This window comes from Mastigoproctus giganteus, chromosome 12 (assembly GCF_048544385.1).
Source record: "Mastigoproctus giganteus isolate SK-2022 chromosome 12, ASM4854438v1, whole genome shotgun sequence".
In the NCBI taxonomy this organism is placed as follows: Eukaryota; Metazoa; Arthropoda; class Arachnida; order Uropygi; family Thelyphonidae; genus Mastigoproctus; species Mastigoproctus giganteus.
Window position 1 is genome coordinate 33,713,295 of NC_143586.1, and position 20,012 is coordinate 33,733,306.

The following is a 20,012-nucleotide window of genomic DNA, read 5'->3' on the forward strand; positions in this document are numbered from 1 at the left end:
TAACACCAAGTTAAAAGTAAATTTAAATATTTTATTTTAGAAAAAAATCCTTGAATAAAGGAAAAAGGTTGCAATTATCTTGAAATAAGGTGATCACTTCAGTTAACTATACATAAAAATTTTAACAATTTATCAGTATTATATTTTAACAGTTATTCAATACTACAAGCTCCGTCAATACATCAAAACTAATGTACACTTAATTACGATCAATTTTTGATGTTTTTTAATAATTTGAAAACCGACCTGGAGAAACTATGTACAAATAAAATATAAGAAAAATCTTTGGCAATGTGTATTGGTACGTTCAGACATGACTGTGAAACAAGAAAAGAACCAATCAACTTTCTTCTAAATAAGAAATCTATTATAAATTTAATTTAATGTTTATACTATTAGCTTATAATAAGAATAATAATTTAATAATTTTATAATAATCTCATGTTCTGAATCTTAATTTTTCATCTTTTGTAAATAACTCTAGATTTTGAAATAATGCAACCACACCCTCCAGCCAAAAGCTGTTAAAGGGTGTCTCAAAAGAAAAATAATCAGATAATAATAATAATAAATCAATTATGGAAAAAAAAAAGGGGAATAAATTTCTTACCTTCCATACATTCATTAACTGATTCATAATCAGAATAAGTTCGTGTATCCGGTTTACCCGGCTGGACTAATAAAATTGTGTGAGACTAAATTTAAAAGAAATAAGCAGTTATAAATCTAAAATAATAGTGACAGATATCTTAAAAATAAATCAATTCAATCATCACTTCTAATTCAATTTTATGTTCAATACATAATACAAAGAATAAGTGTAATAATATGAAAAATTTCAGCAGTGCAATTTTCTCGTTTCTTTTATCCATGTTTATATTAATTACAGAAATTCTTCAATGAAGTAACGTGTAATACTCTTATTCAATAATGATTAATTAAAGAATCTTACATGTACTTCTCTTTTAACCTTTTAAAATGGGGGGGGAAGGAAAATATTTAATTGGCAGATTTTGTTCCCAATTTACACAGCTATAAATATTAATTACTAGGTTAGCCCAGTGGTGTGTAAACTATGGGACACGACCCCAGAGGGGTCGTCTGATAAATTAAAGGGGTCACGGCAATTTTTAAATAAAATTATTTATTGTGTACATAAAAGATAAAAAAACCAGTTGGACCAGATGAAACCAGGCAGACCAGAACTGGGTTAAAATAACTTTTTCAATACTGTAGGTGTAGATACCTTACTACTCAAAGTCAGAGATATGAATGAACCCTACTGCCACTTTATTTTTAAGGGTGGTTTCACGTGTGATGCAAGTGGCTTTCTTACTTATTGTCCTTGTGGGTAATACGCCTTAATTTGCTTACTAGCTATGGAAACACAGAAAGCAGCTCACTAGTGTGACTTCTCAGTACTACTCAATTGCTGAACTGTAATTCCTTTAGCTCTTAATTCATGCTTCCTACAGCAATAATTTCTGAAATTGCCTAAAGCCAGAGGTGCGAATATGCAGTGGCACTAAATAGCAGGTCTGTTGCATGCATGCTTTATTCTGCTTCATAATTTGGTGCTTTCACGTCAACTTGAATGTGTTTATCATTCTTCTGCTACTTTTTATAATTGTTTTTAAGAAGAAAAAAAATTTATATATTTTACCATGGACAATTGGGTAATCAGAACAAAACAACCAAAGAGTGATGACAATGTTGCTACAGATACATCAGAAGCTGAAAGGGTAAGAAATGTATCGTGAAAATTTGGACACTAATGTTATTTCAAGTGTAGTGCAACCACCAATTTCTGGCAGAGAGCCATCATATTCCAAATGAAAAAAGAATAGAAAATATCAAGAAGAATTTATGACTGGCTAACGAAAGCATGAAACATTAAATGGAAAAGACACTTACATACGAAACATCCAGAGATAATGAAAAATACTGAATCCTTTTCAAAAGACATGCCAACGCCGTACAAGGTCTGAAATCTTTCATGAACAAACATATGACAGTTCCTTGTAAAGCTTTAAGAGTGTTGTCGGAAGTTTCATATTTAATAAAAATAATTTGAAATCACAAACTATTGCAGAATCTCTTATTCTCCTGCTGCTATAAAAATTATTTCAATTGTGAATGGAGAAAAGTACAGCAACGATTTAAACACCATTACTCTATCCTCAGACACAGTCTCGCAGCGTATTAGAGTTATTGCAGACAACTTAAAATTCAGTTTATTAAATCAATTGAGAGAAAGTCCAATACAGTTAAATGAATTCACAGAACAATTTAAACCTTGCTCAACTTATTGTATATGTGAGATACTGCTACAAGAGAGATATTTTGGAGAATTTTCTATTTTGCAAAGCTTTGGAAGGAAGAACAAGTGAGAAGATTTTTGATGTTATAAATATTTTCTTTCAAACAAATAATCTAATGTGGAAGAACTGCTTTGCAATTTTACAGATGGTGCAGCTGCATTAACAGGATAAAATAAAGGTTTAAAAGGCAAAGTAAAGAAAATTGCTCCAAATATAGTTTTGAATCGTTGCATTATACAGTACATATGGAAGCTTTAGTAGTAAAGGAAATGCAAACCAATTTTCACGAAGTTTTGAAAGATGTGATAAGTCAGATAAACTATTAAAAAGTAGAAGCTTAAATAGCAGACTTTTCACAATGCTTTGTAACGAAATGCTTCTTTTATATATGAAAGTGTTTGTCCAGTGGTAAAGTGTTGCGACATATTTTTGACCTCAAATATGAAGCTTTTTTTTTTATCAGATAAAAATCAGAACCTTGCTCAGTTGTTTACAAATCAAAAATGGCTAGCTCTTTTATTGTGACCATTTTGTGAGCATGTCACAAAGGCAACGAAAAGGAGAGTTGCTGAATTAAACATGGAATTAACTCTATGAGGCCTTATCCAACTGCACTCACTGGATATATTTGAAAAACTTAAATGATTTAAATTTAAGCCTTCAAGGACAGGGAACAAATATATTAATACTCAGTGATAAAATAGAAAATTTCAAAGGGAAGCTTAATCTTTGGAATGTTCCCATGCTTTTCTGATTTTGTTATAATATTGACATTTTATAATTTAGGGATATCATTGCCACCCACCTAACAATGCTAATTAAGAATTTTTCCAAATGATTTAATGTATCTCCAGAAAAAAAGTTGCATTGGATTTGTGATCCCTTTGCTTTGATATTTCTTCATGTCCCAAAATTACCATTGAGCAAAAGGAAGATCTTATCAACCTGTCGTCTGATGAAGCATTACGTGCTCTTCCCAAGACTACTTGTGAAAAATTTTGGCTTTCTCTTCGAGACGAGTATCCAGAATTATCAAAAATGGTGATACAAGCATTGCTACCTTTCAGGTCTACACATTTACGTGAGGTTGGTTTCTCAAAATTAACAGCTATAAAAACAAAAAAGCATTCCAAACTTCACCCAGAAGATGACGAGATTAGTAATTTCAAACATTGTGCCAAATATTATTGGTTATCCAGGCTTGTCCTTCTCATTAATTTTTGATTTGTTGTTTTTGTTGTATTCAATTAAAATATTAAACAATTATCTTAATGTGTAACTTAAAAAGGAAAGTTTTTTTTTATTCTTTTCTCAGTACTCGAATAAAATTTTCTACTATATAGTAGAAAAATTTATAAAATGCCATTTTTGTTCTCTAAAAATCTGGGTGTCCTACCTAGGGGTTTACTTAATATTAATTTTATATTTAATAAAGGAGTGTCAAAAATCTGGTCATACTACCTCAGGGTTTACATTGAGGGATCGCGTCAATTTTATATTTAATAAAGGGGGTCATGAGTGAAATAAGATTGCGTGCCACTGGGTGAGCCAAATGACCAACTAACCATTTTTTTTTAATCAGCAAAAATTCTCTCTGTTGCTTTCCAAGCCAGACATTCATTTTTCTTCACTAAGAATAACTGTTTTTAATTTCCGGCATTTTCACTCAGACTAATATTATATGTGTTCAGCCTGTTGCTTTTCAGAATATTACTGTCATGTTAGTCATTGTGATACCAGAATGTTCAAGTCAATATGGCATTCCCAAATTAGACTTATAGCTTTGGTATTTATATTTATATATAAATATATATATTTTTTTAATAGTCAATAATATTATAGGCCAGGGATAACAACTGGTTTTCAACTGGAACTAGACGCAGCACTTTTTCCTGGAAACAGTTGCCTGAAATTCCCCTGCATCCTATGGTTCAAAGGTATACAAAGTATTTGTATTGATAATACAGCAGGCCCTCGTTATAACGCGGTTTGCTTTATGCTGATTCGCTATAACGCTGTTCTTATATTATAACCCATATCTGACTATAACGCTGTCACAAATCACTATATATAACGCTCTTTTAAAGATTGCATTTTTGATATATTTAACGAAATCGTTTCATTTTATGGAGTCGATAGCTCGAAAATGAATAGCAAAACAGCATTAAAATGTTTCCCATGTCGACTTGAGAAATTTTCCCACGTTCAGTGAAATTTTCTTGCATGCTAATTTAATTGCAGTACAGTGACTTGTTACATAGTTCCAAGACAACATTTTAAAAAATGATCAAGTATATTGCTTGTAATATTTGTGTTATATGCATTTATCTGAAGTCTAGTCATCATTCAGTACAGTATTACACATTGTGCGTAATGGACAGTTCACTTGAACATTGTATCATAATTAATGCAACCAACACAGTTACATTTTCGAAGAGTTAATAATGGCGAATAAGAATGAAAAAGCAACAAAGTCTGGATGCAATACAAAGATTATAAATGTAAGAAAAGGACTGAATTTGAAAATTAAATTAGACGTTTTGAAGAGAATCGATTAAGGTCAATGACAAGCGGATGTGTGCCATAATTTAGGACTGGCAAGTTTAACTGTAAGAACAATTATAAAAATAAAGAATTAATTTTAGCAGCGGGAAAGACAGCTGTTCCACTGCAAGCAACTAGGCTAGGCCGGCTATTAAGATTGAAATGGAGAGACCTTAACTAATTTTATTGAAGATAATATTCAATGCAGAATTTAGTTAATTTAAATACAGTCCATTCCGGTTATTTGGGACCCATTGGGACTAGTGCATTTTGGCCAGATTATCCAAAGTTTCATGTAAATAGTTAAAAATACAATGTACCCCCCCCCTTTACAATTAGGTCACTGTACAATCAAATCACGTTACGACGAACCCACCATAGTAAAGTACCGTTCACTATACGATGTGTAGTAAGCGCCGGTCATTGTGAACACTTTTACGAATTGAATTTTAATTCTATTAAACAGCAATTCTAATTAGAGAAAATAGGAGGAATATTATCTACAGGCTATAAAAGTAAAGATATTAAGCACAAATTTACCCTTTATTACCTTACCAATTAAAAAAATTAAATGATATGTGAAAATCGGAATAATTAATACGTACTGTAATATGTACATACGAACTAGTTGACATTTCTGTTCACTGACCCACTGGGTGGGGGTTAAAATTTAAAACAGTAAAAAGACAAGCAATCAATAACAAAGAACATGGCAGAACTTTGTTCTGCCGTGTTCTTTGTTATTGATTGCTTATTTCTGCATAATCAGTGACTGAATTTGACATGACAATTGCAGTGCATGTTTTTCTAACCAACTTAATTGAATATTTGAAGAGTTTCATGACAGAAATCAGGCACATTTACTACTTCAGTGATGGTTCTGCAGCTCAATACAAGAATTCTATTAACTTGTGTCGTCATCAGAAGGATTCTGATAGTGCTGAATGGAATTTCTTTGGCACTAGACATGGCAAGTCACCATGTGATGGAATTGGTGGAACAATAAAACGATTTGCAGCACGTGCAAGTCTCCAACACCTAATTGAAAACCAAATCCAAGAAACATGCTTGAATTTTGTGATAAGCATGTGACTGGAATAAAATTCTGTTTTGTTTCTAAAGAGGAAATTGAGCAAGTAAGGCCATTTCAAATGAAACACCATAATCATTTGTAGCTCATGTAGATCATACTGATGAAATCAATATTAATTAAGTGCCAATTGTTAATTTACAACCTAGCCAATACATTGCCTGTATTAATGACAATAATTGGTGGATTGGAAATATTTGTGAATTTCATGCATCCTTATGGAGCAGCTCGCTCATTTCACTGGCCTGCTAAACAAGATGTGTGCTGGATTCCTGAACAATTAATTATTGCCAATCTTCCAGCTGCAAAAATAACAACAATGGGATGACAATACAGCTTGCCTGAAGCAGTAATATGAACCATCAATGAAAAATTCCAGTCCATTACGAAGCAGCGATTCAATATCTTCACACTCACTTGATTATTTCAAATTGTATTGTGTTTTAAATAAATTTTGTTGCAGTTATAACTTCTTTCAAGCTTAGAAACCAATATAACATCATCTTTATGCTTGGAATTCTGAATAAAGGCCACTTTTCAGGCTTGGGAACTTGCACTAAAGAAACCCATGCAATTTCTTTTCTTGCCATTTGCACCCCATTGTAAAAAATACAGATCTTTTTGTGCACTGGCAATACAGTATATCCTTTCTCCTTAAACCAAAGGGCATAATTGCAGAAAATTTCACTCTTGTAAATGCAATAGTTCTGTTCTTATTGTGATGTGAAACTTCATCAAATAAGTATGCAAATATTATGTGGAAAATATAAAATGTTTAAGGCCATTTTTTAGACCTTAAGTAGCAAGACACAAAACTGAAAAACCCTGATTCTTGTTGCTTAAAACCTGCTCTTTCCAATGGTGGCAAAAACAAGAGAATCGAAGGTGTCCCATATTAAGATATTTGCCCCTAAGATAGGTCAAATTTTAAGGAAAATATCTCAGCCAGCAAACAAGTATAAGAGCTCATATTTAGTTAGGCTGAATTTATGCAGAGGTTAAATGGAATGCTCAAAGAAGGTACCAAAGGTTTTTATTTCAAAGTTATGACTTTAAAAATTCTTGCTTAAATTTGTCACGACAAATTTTTGGTGCCAGTTTTAGACCACATTGTAAAAAATGTGAAGGTCTTTGAGCCTGGGCACCAAAGTTTTGCATTCTCCACCAAAAGTTAACTAGGTATACCAAGTTTCAGAGCACTACCTCTCAATGTTGTGCAACAGTAACACTTAAAACTTGTTGAAAATTTTTTGTGATTTGCTCTGCATAACACAAGTGACCTCCACAAAAAAGGTGCTGGTGTCTCAAGCATACTACTATATTTTGAACTGAATTTTTGCACAGCTTCTTTGGAAACCTGTTTAAACACCTACACTAAGTTTCAGCATAATTGAAGATGGTCGAGCAGGGACCATCTTCAAAATTAGGCCACTTGACATGGAATCACCCAGCGACCTCCCCTGAATCCAAAAATGCTGTAATAATTATGGCTAAGGGTTTGCTTATCTCCTTTGCTGTCTCCCTTAATATAATTGGATTGATTCCATTCACCCCTGATGCCTTTTTTATATCCATCCTCAACAATTTCTCTTCCACTTTCTTTTCAGTTTTCACAAGGTCATTTAGCTCCTCATTAGAGTTTGATAAACTTTTGGCATTCTCTACCCTAAAGAATTCCTCATGTATGAATGTAGATACAAAATAACTATTCAATTTGACTGCAACCTGAGAAGGGTCATCAACAGATAACCCATGAGCTTCGAGTGGCCCATATGATTCAAACCCTTCCTTCTACTGTTAATATAAACATAGAAGACTGCTGTTTTTCTTTGCATTCTTTGCCAGAGACGTCTCATAATATGCCTTAGTTTGCCTAACCTCCTTTGTGACTTGATTACAGACTAATTCATATCTACCATAGGTTTCTATATCACCCGGTAATTTATATCCATCTCGTGCACTTTTCTTCTCTGCCACATGTCTCAATAATTCATCTGATCTCCATTTAGATCTACGCTTTGAACAATATTTCTTTGTTGGTATGAAAAGTCCAGTAGCTTCTTTGATTTTGAATTTGCTGTTGGTAACATCAGTTGGTTCCAATGCACACAATTTAAAAACTGTCTGAGACATCCTTACAAAAGCAAAAGCCTTTCCCTCTGACAGCAGTTCTGTCTTTAATTAAATGCCACATTAGTACACTGTGGTTGCTGCCACCCAGTGGGTCTTTTACCCGCAGATTCTTAATGCATGAAGGATCACTTCTGATAACCAGATCAAGAGTATTGCTCCCTTTTGCTGCCCCTTTAACGTTCTGCTGTAGAAAACAGTCATCCAAGAAATCTACAAAAGTCTTGCTGTGTGTGTGAGTGACTAACCCACAAATTCCAGTCAACATCTGGAAAGTTCAGAACCCACATCATGGGACATTCTGATTTGCTGGTCCACTATTTCTCTATATAGCTGTTTGGCGTAATCATCACAATCATCAGGCCTATAACACATCCTATCTCAATTTTGTTTTCCCAATGCTTATATCACACCAAACTGACTCAACACTGCACTCTTCACCCATGTCAACTGGATGCACTGCCTTAGATTTAATATTTTTCTTAACTAAGAGCATAACCCATTTACCTCTCCTGTCTGTCCTTCCTATATACATTGTACTCCCCATATTCAAATTCAGCCTCATTTATGTCTGAGTGACACCGTCTTTGCTATTCCTATAATGTCTGCATTCGACAACTTAATCAGTATTTCAAATTCAACAAATTTATTTACAATGCTCTTAACATTAGTGTACATGCACATGTTCATACTCTTAGTTACCCTAACATGGCCCATGTATTCATTTGTTCCATGTGTTTGGGACCCCAGCAAGGTCCCAGACACAATGCTTTCTAGGTTGCTGCATGTACCAATAACAACAATTAGTTACTATGAGAATAACAGTAAAGAACTAGAGCAAAGGAATATATTTTTAACCTTTTTTTTAAAAATGGAAGTCCCACATGTGAATGGTATTAGAACCTACAGTACTTAGTACCATGTTTGGGTTGAAGGTTGAGAAGATGAAAGAAAATATTTACTGACATTACACTTGAATTTCTGTAGATTATAATTTTCAGGAAATACGTGTGCAGGGAGGTTGCTGCAGAAAATGGAAGTTGGAAAAATAAATAAGGAAGAAGAAAAGTTGTTTTCCGTGAGTTTGAAGTGGTTTAGGAGAGAGAGAGAGGGGAAATTATAGAAACCAATTTAGAAGTATCTACAGAAAAGGCACGCAGTAGAAAGAGAATGTCTATGAGGCAGGAAGTGGAGAGATGTAAGAGATGGGTCATCAATTAACCAAACCACCCTCTTTTGAACGTACTCTAAAAGCCTGAGAGAGGTTAAAGGGGCACTTCCACAGATGTGTTGTATGGTTTTTGATACAGTCCTAATAACTATTGTATAAATTGGAACAATGTGGCACTGAGGAACATGGAAAATGCAATACCTTGCACTGTGTCGCTGTGATCCTAGAGTAACGTACCACACTCGAGATTGTAGATATCAAAAAAGGCCTGTGAATAACTATACAATTTAATATGAAATTTTCTCAAAATTGTATAGAGTGGCTACTAGAACAACTCATGGGGTTCTTTCAGTGATATATAGAAACTATGTTAGTAGAGATAACCAGGTTATATGTCAGGCCACTGGCCGTTGTAGCCGAGCGGTCAGGCACAAGGGTGCATAAACACACGTGCCTAGAGTTACCAGTGTTCAAGCCCATGATCTGCTAAATATAGTATTGCTGTTTCTTGTACTCACTCACTCACTCACTCTCATAAATATTGTGCTGTTTCTTGTACTCACTCACTCACTCACTCACTCACTCACTCACTCTCTCGTGAACTCCTCTGACTGTGTGGTTGTCCCAGAGTATAAACAGAAAATTTATTTATTTATTATTTAAGTACTGTACACAGGCTTAGAGACTCCACTTCAAGAAAGAAGTGGATCTGTAGGATAATCTCTGATCAAAGTGTTTTAAGGTCTCGAAAGATGTGATGAACTAAATGCTGAGGTAATTTTTACTTAAGTCACGGACATACACAATGTGGTATAAATTTAAATTAAAAAGGGAATAATTGTAGACTAGATGTCCATAAATTCACACCTGCTCTTGTGGATTATGGAAGTTTATCCATTTAAGGGGAGATCAGGGAAATACTTAAAATAGGCAGTGTTCTCCCCAGGACCTATCGAATGGGTGCACCGCCCGGTGAATTTAACCAACCACCAGGCTAAAATTTAAGAGATTCTCGCGGTACTGCTCACTGATCTCGATCAATATTAATTTGAACATACTATGTGATCAAGGCGACAGGAGCATATAAGGTTAAATTATGCAATTAATTTTTGCTCTGGATCACTTAATTCTCTACTGCTAATATAAAACCAGACAGAAGCTACTTTTTTTTTTTTTTTTAAATTTGGAAGTGATATCGACTCCTACCACATATCTTTCGCCACCAACATTCTCTAAATGATTATATAGTATTTTTTGTTTTCATTTCAATGTACGATTAATTAAAAGAAATAAATTATTTTTTTGCTACTTAAGAGACACCAAGCGAGTGACTGCATCTATCTTCCTTGTACTCAACTCCCTATTCTCACATGGTGTCTCACATGTGACAGTGATCTGTTGATTCTAGCTGAAGAGCTTGGTTTCACCAGCTAAACATGAACGGATGACAAAAACACAGATGTTTTGATGGTATCTTCCAGACTCCAAGTGAGCATCTGTATTTCAATTCTACAGAAGAATGACCTTCAATTCTAAAAAATACGATAAAAACATTTTAATTATTATTGGTTTCTCTTGTTTATTTTTGTACCAAATTTTCTAATTGAATTTAGCAAAATTAAAAACAGTAGAACACTGTTTTTAATTCAGTAAAAAAGCCAAAAATTAATTTTTTATGATTAAAACAAAAATGCTTCTCAGACAGCACACAAGCATATCTGTTCTATTTAGGACATGACTGAAAGAGGGCTAATAGATTTTGTTTTTTGGCTGGTGCTATATAAGCTTCCTTTCTTACACCATTTTGCCAATACAAACAAGGTGTGTAAAGTTTCAGATGTATATAATTTTATTAGTTTGAAGTTCCTATACAGGGAATTTAACAACCAAAATATAGACAGTGCATAAGAATTATATTTTTACACAGATGTATAAATGTTAGAGTTTATGAAGATGTAATATAAAGACATACCAGATGTAATATAAAGACACCTCCCATACAAACTCTGTTTACTTACATTTATATAGCTACATAAAAATATTATACTTCATGTATGCCACTTAAATAGGTGAACCCTCTAATTTTCACTGTTGACTCGGCCAGATTTGCTACTCACAAGGAAAGTGATGTTTATACAGTTGCACAACTATAAATTCTCCTCTCCACAAAAGACTGATCAGCCTTCAGTGCTCTTTAACATACGAACCGGGTGGAACTATACTCAGGGTAATGGAGAACCTGATATTAATTATGCATTATGCAGTCACAGTTGTTCTATGAGCAATTCAGACAGGCTGCTAGGACACTCATGGAGTTTTGTCATCAATGTACTGGAATTTTGTCAGCAGGGATAAGGAGGTATTATCCTCTTATATAAGGCACGTTAGGCCACATTTTGAGTACTCCACACAGGTCCAGAAGCCTCATTTGAGGAACAATGTGGAACTATTGGAACGAGTGTACAGAAGAGCAACAAAACTAATGAGGAAGAACCAAAACGTACTCTTGCCAAGAAAGATCAGTTCTCCAAACTGTAGCATCTGGAACTAGGCACCTTCAAGGAGATCTCATTGAGAAGTTTGATTGAGAAGGCACTAGATGCTGATGGCATCTTTTCACTTCCTCAGACTACACACACACACACACACACACACACACACAAGGAGACAAATTCAAATTGAGGAGGGATGGTTGCAGGACCGACATGCAGAAATTTGCCTTCAGCCAGTAGGTAGCTGATTATCGGAACAAACAGACTTCCACTTGGTACTGTAGACGTGTGCAGTTTCAATAAATTCAAGAAAAAAGGAAACAGATCATTAGAGTGGATGGACAGGTAATGCATGTTTTTTTTTTTTTTTTTTTTTTTTTGCTGATGGTGTATAAGCTTGCTTTCTTGCACCATTTAGTATTACTACTCAACTTTGCAGTCCAAACCTTCTAAGCCATTCTTCGTATGTGCATAAATTTGCATCCACCACTAATCTGGCCACTCTTCTTTGAACACTGTCATTTCTTTTTTGGCTTCTCCAATATCTGAATACAGTTTAATCATTATCTCCCTCACTTACAAAGGTCCTAGAACATGGATAGGGCACCATTTGCTTCCCAAACCATGTTTACATTGCACTGCATGGAAAATTGCATGTTAGGCAGAATCATAACATCTAAGTCTTTGTTGCCTTAAACCATGTTTATCTCCTGTTCCCCCTAGCTCCAGAATTTTTCCATTAGCATAATCTTACATTTAGCAGCATTAAGGTTTTTCCTTTTTTTCAGCCCATATATGCAACCAATTCAGTCTTTTTGAAGCAACATTTTTTTAAAAAAATTTTTTAAATGAAAATCTCAAACACAAAAGATTTTAGAACCTATACCATGCATGGGTTGAAGGTTGAGAAGGTGAAAGACAATATTTGTTGATGTTACACTTGAATTTCTATAGATTATAGTTTTCAGGAATTACGTGAGAAGGGAAAATGGAAGTTGAAAGAATAATGAGGAAGAAAAAGTTTAGAGTAAAAGGATGGTGATTGGTTATGGCATGTCTTTGGACTAGTTTGGAACAGAGAGCAGGAATTGTAAAAGCCAATTCAGAAAAACAGTACCCATGGAAGTAGCTATAGAAAAGGCATGGAGTAGAAACAGCACATCTATGAAACAGAGTGGAGAAACTTTGTAAGAGATGGGTCATTAATTAACCTACCTACCGTTTTGAATGGAGTCTAGACGCATGAGAGAGGTTATGATGGGCACTAACCCGGATGTGGGAACAATATTTCATGTAGGATGGATTTGAGATTTGTACAGAGTGAGTAGCTGTTTAAAAGACTTATTATTTATTGTTATTTGGTTTTTTTAGGAGCATTAGCAACCAAGGCCATATTGCTCTGGGGATATGCGGTGGTCATCCTCTGTATTTGGTGGTCACAGGTTCGAACCCGGGTCTAATCAGAAAGAGTGTGCTACGCACTGCTGCTCCTGCCCACCTGGCTACGGAGGTGCCCTATTTAGAAGAAAAGTAATGCCGAGAACAAAAGAGAAAGTTTTTTTTTAGATGAAGAGGAAGAAATATTTGTGATGTGCTTATGCAGAGAGAGAGAGAGAGAGAGAGAGAGAGAGAGAGGTCAGGGTAATCCCTAAAGGGATATGTAAACTAGTCTAGAAATCTGATTGTTGTTGAAGATAAGCATAGGAGCAGAAGAAACCTTTTTTGCGCGATATATTACAGGGCTGAGTTTTAAAAAGATTGAAATTAACTAAGTTTTCTTTATCCCACTGGAGAATTATTTGGAAATCGGCATATAAGAATTGGCAATGGCTTTTAAGAAGTTGAGGCTGTTTGTGTGGAACAAGTTATCTCATACTGGAAGGTAGAATGTAGTATGCTATCATCAGAAAAACTATTGACAGGATTTCCAGTCAGCGGAAGAAGGTCATTAATACACAAGAGGAAAAGAGTGGGGAAAAGAATTGAACCACGGGGAACAACAGCATTAGTGGAGAAGTTAGAAAACAGAGGGCAGTCTACTATAACCCACAGTGAGTGGTCAGAGAGAAAACTGGATAACCAATTACAAAAAACTGTTGGAAATCTATAAGATGAAATCTTACTTAGAAGACCTTTATACTAAACATGATCAAAAGCCTTTGAAATGTCAAGAGCAAATACCTGAATCTCACTAAACTTTTCCACTGAATTTATTATTATTAGCCATATGGTGCAAGGAAGCCTGAGGCTTATGCTGCACCAGCCAAAAAAAATTCCTGAGTTACCTTGAGAGAGAGAGAGAGAGAGAAGTAAAAAGGAATCACAAGAGAGAGAGAGAGAGGAATGATGATATCCAGCTCAAGACCCTGGGTGTGCCAAGCCCATACTCACCAGATGTGAGCCCCTGGGGTTATCGATAGATGTGTAATATTAAGTCAGTATGTGAACAGTGAATTGACAGTTACTGAATCCATAATGGCAATCATTGATCAGATGGAAGGTTTCTAGATAGTTGAGGAGTTTGCAGTTAATGGATTGATTTCTCCATTAGAAAGAATAGAAGTGCAATAAGAAAATAATTAGGTGGGAGGGATTTGTCACTATTTAGGAACTAGCTGGATATGAGCAAATTTCAAGCAGAAGGAAACTCACCAGTGGAATAGGAAAGTGCAAAAGGTGACACAGAACAGGAGTAAGCTCGTGACAGATTTTCAGAACAAGTGGAAAAATACCATCAGGACCTGGCACTTTCTGGCACCAAGACTGTTCAAATTTCTTTTGACGGAAGACCACAACAGGCATTGAATGGAGTGTAGTGGGAATGATAGGAGGTAGTTTATTGAGATCATCAATATATATCACCACAACTAATACCCATGTTGCAGTCCAAACCTTCTAAGCCATTCTCTATAAGTGCATCAATTTTTATTTATCACTAATCTGGTCCCTCTTCCTTGAGCATTGTCCAGTACTTATATCTTTTTTCAGGTGCAGTCTCCAAGATCAAAATACAGTCTAAAAATTGTCTTATACAACAAAACAATGACATTATCTCTCTTACCAGCAAAGGTCCTAAAACAGGGACAGGACACCATGTGCTTCCCAAACCATACTTACATTACACTGCATGGAAAATTTCATGTCAGACTGAATCATAACATGTCTTTGTAACTTGAACCATGTTTATCCCCTGCTCCACCTAGGGAGTACAGGACCTTGTCGCTGGTGGTGGAGCTTGTGTACGCCCATGATCCCGAGAGCTATGTCGCAGTACACTAGCTACTGGCATGGCCTCCCAGGTCAAAGGGTAGGGACCAGGCTAAGAAGTACTCCAACCAGAGTCTGAACTTTGGTTGGAATTATGTTATTTGGTTTTTAGGAACATTAGCAACTAAGGCCATATTGCTCCAGGAATATGCGGTGGTCATTCCCTGACCTTTCCGCATCCTCCGTATTTGGTGGTGATGGGCTCGAACCCCGGTCTAATCAAGAAGCGTGTGCTACGCACTGCTGCTCCTTCCCACCTGGCTATGGAGGCGCCCTGGTTGGAGTCTTCTTAGTCTGATTCTTTTGGTACCTGGCAGAAAGGTATAAAATGCAGTCCATATTCACCAAATATTGAACAAAGGCCATGGATAAATGACAAACTACACTCAAACCAGAAAGGGAGGCATGGTCTCGAAACTTCTGGACCAAAACCCAACTTGCAACTTTTATGTAAGAGTAAACTAATATTAGAAATTGCCACATGAAATACAAGGACATTAAGAACTGAATCAAGAATAGCAGAACTTGAAAATGCTCCACATTGTTGGGATGTTATCGGAATAGCAGAAGTCAAATGAAAAACAGAATCAATCATACAGAGACAAAGTGGAAATGTACTGCATTGCAAGAACAACATTCCAGGGCAAAATGGCATCGGCTTCCTAGTACATAGGAGATGGAAAAACTACATTGAAGAATTTAGTGGTGTCTCAGACCGCATAGCTGTTTTAAAACTCTGTTTTAACAAAAATGCCATACAAACATTGATTCAGATTTAAGCACCAACAAGCAGCCATGAAGATGATGAAACAGAGGAATTCTACAACCAACTGCACTATTGTAATGGGAGACTACAATGCAAAATTGGGTCAGAGATCAGCAGGGGAAGAAGATATTCTAGGACCATATGGCTATAGAACAAGAAATGTTAGGGGAGAGAGAATGGTACAATTTGCATTAGGACAGAATCTCTCTTTCTTGGTGATGAACACTTACTACAAGAAGAGAATAAATAGGCATTGAATATGGCTATCAAACTGATGGAAACGCAAAAAATGAAATTTATTATGTATTAGCTACTGACAAGAGCATATTTGAGAATCAGAAAGTCATAAACCAAATCCAGTTTAGCACCGATCATTGTGTAATCTGAGCTACATTATGATTGAACACAAAGCTTCTAAGAAACAAAAGGTTTAGTAACAGAAAAAAAAAAAGAACCATCCATCTTAGTGATAACCCAGAAGACTTGGTATCTTCTTGAACTGAATAACAGATTCATCCCACTTTCCTCTCTGGGTGATCTTGGAGTCCAAGAGCTGCATGACAAGATAGATGAAACAGTAGTGCAAGCTTAAGGAAATTAAAAAGTCAAACAATACTACCAAACTATCACAAGATATAAGAAATATGATCAAGAAAAGAGAAATCCTCAAGACAAACAGATCTGCGAGTGTGAGACAGAAAATAGAACACACTGAAACGGACAAATTAACCAAAAGAACTATAAAAACCTTCATACGCAGAAGAAATGCTGAAAGGATACGAGAGGAAATTGAAAATAATGCATCTACAAAATGGACTATATGAAGTGCTGCACCAGGCAGAATATGGATTCAATGCCTATGAAATGAAAATGGCATTGCTCAAACAGGAAGAAAGGCAGTTATTCAAATAGCTACGAAATTTTAGAAGAAGCTGCAAGCTCTTGGACTCTAATAATAATAGCACTGGAGGTCTCAGTGACGAAACCTCCAGTGTTATTATTATTAGCCATATGGTGCAAGAAAGCCCAAAAAAAATTCCCGAGTTACCCTGAGAGACAGAGAGAGTCAGAAAAAGAAAGGAATCACCAAGAAAGAGAATGATGATGATATCCAGCTCAGGACCCTGGGTGTGCCAAGCCCATACTCACCAGATGTGAGCCCCTGGGGTTGAGGCTGATACTCACAAAAATTATCAGATAAAAGAAGCAAGAGAATTGAAGTTCTACCAATAACCGAGACGGAAATACAGCATTCACTAAAGAATTTAAAAAAGAATAAAAGTCTGGGTCCAGATGGCATTACAGTGTAAATAATAAAATTTGGATATAAAGAAATACTTCCATATTTAAAACTCCTTTACAATAAAATACTGCTTCTTACCAGCACAGTGGCTAATGCCTCATACAATACTTCTCCATAAGAAAGGCAATGAATCAGATATCGCCAATTACTGCCCATCAGCCTGATTTCACAAAATTATACAGTATTATCAAAATAATTCAAGAATGTATTTCCTTCTTGCTGGACGAGAATCGACCCGTGGAACAAGCTGGATTCAAATAATAGAGAAGTACAAGGAATGCAACAAGATACTTTACCTGGCCTTCATTGATTACACCAAAGCTTTTGACTCTGGAAACCAGAGAATAGTCTTTGAGGCCCTACAGCAACAGAATAAACCACCCTACTACAGCAAATCTATAAGGACAACTCAGCTCAAAAGAGGAGTTAAACAAGGCAACCCATTCTCACCGAAAATATTTACGGCTACACTATATGTATATATTTCAGAAACCTAAACTGGGAAAACAGAGGAATTAATATCTCAGGAAAGAAACTAAGCCATCTAAGATTTGCTGATGATATTGTTCTGTTCTCAGAAGATGCACAGGAATTGCAAGAAATGCTAGATGAATTAAGGAAGGAAAGTGCGATTGATGGCTTAGACATCAATCTTGAAAAGACAAAAATCATGACAAATTACCAACAGTATCCCATTATAAATCTCAATGACGCACCCCTCAAATTTGTTAATCAGTTCACATATCTGGGATAAATTCTATCTTTTCACAATTGCCAGACACATGAGAGCAACATGAGGTTGAAATATGGCAGGAAAAAATAATGGATGCTTGGGGGACTATATGAAGGGAGAATTGCTGCTTTGTCTAAAAAGAAAGCTCTTAAATACATGTATAAATCCTATATTTACCTATGAAACACAAACCTAGTCCCTTAATAAGGTGCAAGAAAGAAAATTACAAGTAGGACAAAGAGCAATGGAAAGAAGCATTTTGGGCTTGTCACGCAAAGATAGGGTTAGAAATGAGGAATTACATAAAAGAACTGTAAAGGAAAGAACTGTAAACATCTAAAGTGGAAATGGGCAGGTCATATTATGAGAAAAGAAGATAATAGATGGAGTAAAGCTGCAACTGAATGGATACCACTGGGAGGACATAGAAACAGAGGTCAACAAAAAAGGAGATAGTGCGATAAATTGAAGGAGTTTGCAGAAGGAAACTGGCCAACCACGACACAGGACAGAAAAAGATGGGAGATTTTGGGAGAGGCCTTGCCCAGCAGTGAGACAGTAATGGCTAAGAAGAAGATATATATATATATATATTTGCGTCAAAACTGCTACTGTATCCGACTATTTAATGGCTACATCATAGTAATTTACAAGATTCATCAGGCATGACCGTTTAACAAACCTTCCCAGAGTCTAATGATGCTTTCATTAACCTTCCCAATGGTTTGATACACTCTCACACAGCCGTTTTTTTAAAATTATAACTGAATATATTATATATCATCCTCACCATGGAGCTTAGTACTCCTTAAAATTCAGTAGCTTTTTTAAGCCAATATATGTCAGAATTGTTCCTACATTCAACTGTTTAATGAATACATCACAGTAATTCACCAAGATGGTCAGACAAATATTTGGCTTTAGAGCCAAATATTAGAGAAGATTGTCAAAGATAAATAAAATCAATACTTATTTGATGTGCATTAACACACATATATATAAAGCACCTATTGTCTTCCCCATGTCCACAAGTAATAATTCCCGACAGATGGATTTTCACAAAATCTTATAATTGACTATTTTGTAAAGATTTGTTAGAGACAACCAAAATTTAATTAAAATTTTACCAATACAAACCTGGTAATTATTATTTTCCCCCCATATATATCACACAGGCTATCCATATACTGTATATTGTAGCTGAAGCACTGGATATTGTGTTGCCCTGCACTGACCAGAGGAATGAAATGTTCTCAGTTCAATTCAAACATAATAGTTGCTATCATGCATTATTACACTATTCGGTTATTATATTAATCATGACAGAAATGTTAAACACATACTTTAAATGTTATTAAAATCCAAGAAGCAATAAGTAACTGCATTAAATGCACTGACAATATACTTATAATTGTTTAATTTATTAAATAATAGAGCCTGAAATATTAGTTGCAATTCACACACTGAAGTGAAAACAATTGCTTTTATATATTTTAGTTAATCAACAGGTAACAAGATAATTACAAACAAAATAATAAATAAAATAATTAAAAAATAAAAATCTAATACACTTGAAATGTAATGCACTGTGTACATTAACTTGTTCTTTACAGTAATATCCTCTACATTTATTCTCTCACTAGATAGCAGGTGGTCTCTAACAAGACGTAGGCAAAACAGTTGTAAAGTTGTTCAATGTGAGCTACCACGTGGTATACGAAATCAGTTTTGTTATATAGTTACCTGTTCAAAGTAGTGGAATACCAGGACAGCTCATTACAAATTTATCTATGCAGTTTAAATCCTGCAAAAACAGATGGAAGGACAAGGTTACATTATAAATGTTTGCAATTTTATATAAGTTGATTTGTTTGTGTTTAATATTTATTTATTATCTATATAACATCAGTGTAGATACACCACAGTTTACCCATAAATTAAACTACTTATGTAGAGTGAAGGTATCGTTTTTAATTGTATCTCATATTGTGGCTACCTTCACAACAAGATACCAGGTATTGCACTACTTCAAATAAGTAACACTTCGTTAGTAGAGAAGACTACTGTTATTTATTCTCAGTGGATACCACCACCCAGATGGTCACCGTTTCAAAGCTGTTGGCCTATCATTGGTGAGTGGGCAGGTATCCACCCATCGATTAATATAAAAAACTAATATTTATTTAAATAAAAAT

At 35.1% G+C, this 20,012-nt stretch overlaps 1 protein-coding gene across 1 annotated transcript in view; it reads right to left on the reverse strand.

Annotated features, from left to right (window-relative positions):
• e(r) (enhancer of rudimentary) overlaps nucleotides 1-20,012 on the reverse strand; it is a 53,903-nt gene that overhangs the window by 21,151 nt on the left and 12,740 nt on the right. Inside the window, exon 2 of the mRNA XM_090386890.1 lies at nucleotides 611-695. Within this exon, the coding sequence (XP_090243016.1) occupies nucleotides 611-695 (85 nt within the window). The remainder of the gene's footprint in view (nucleotides 1-610; nucleotides 696-20,012) is intronic.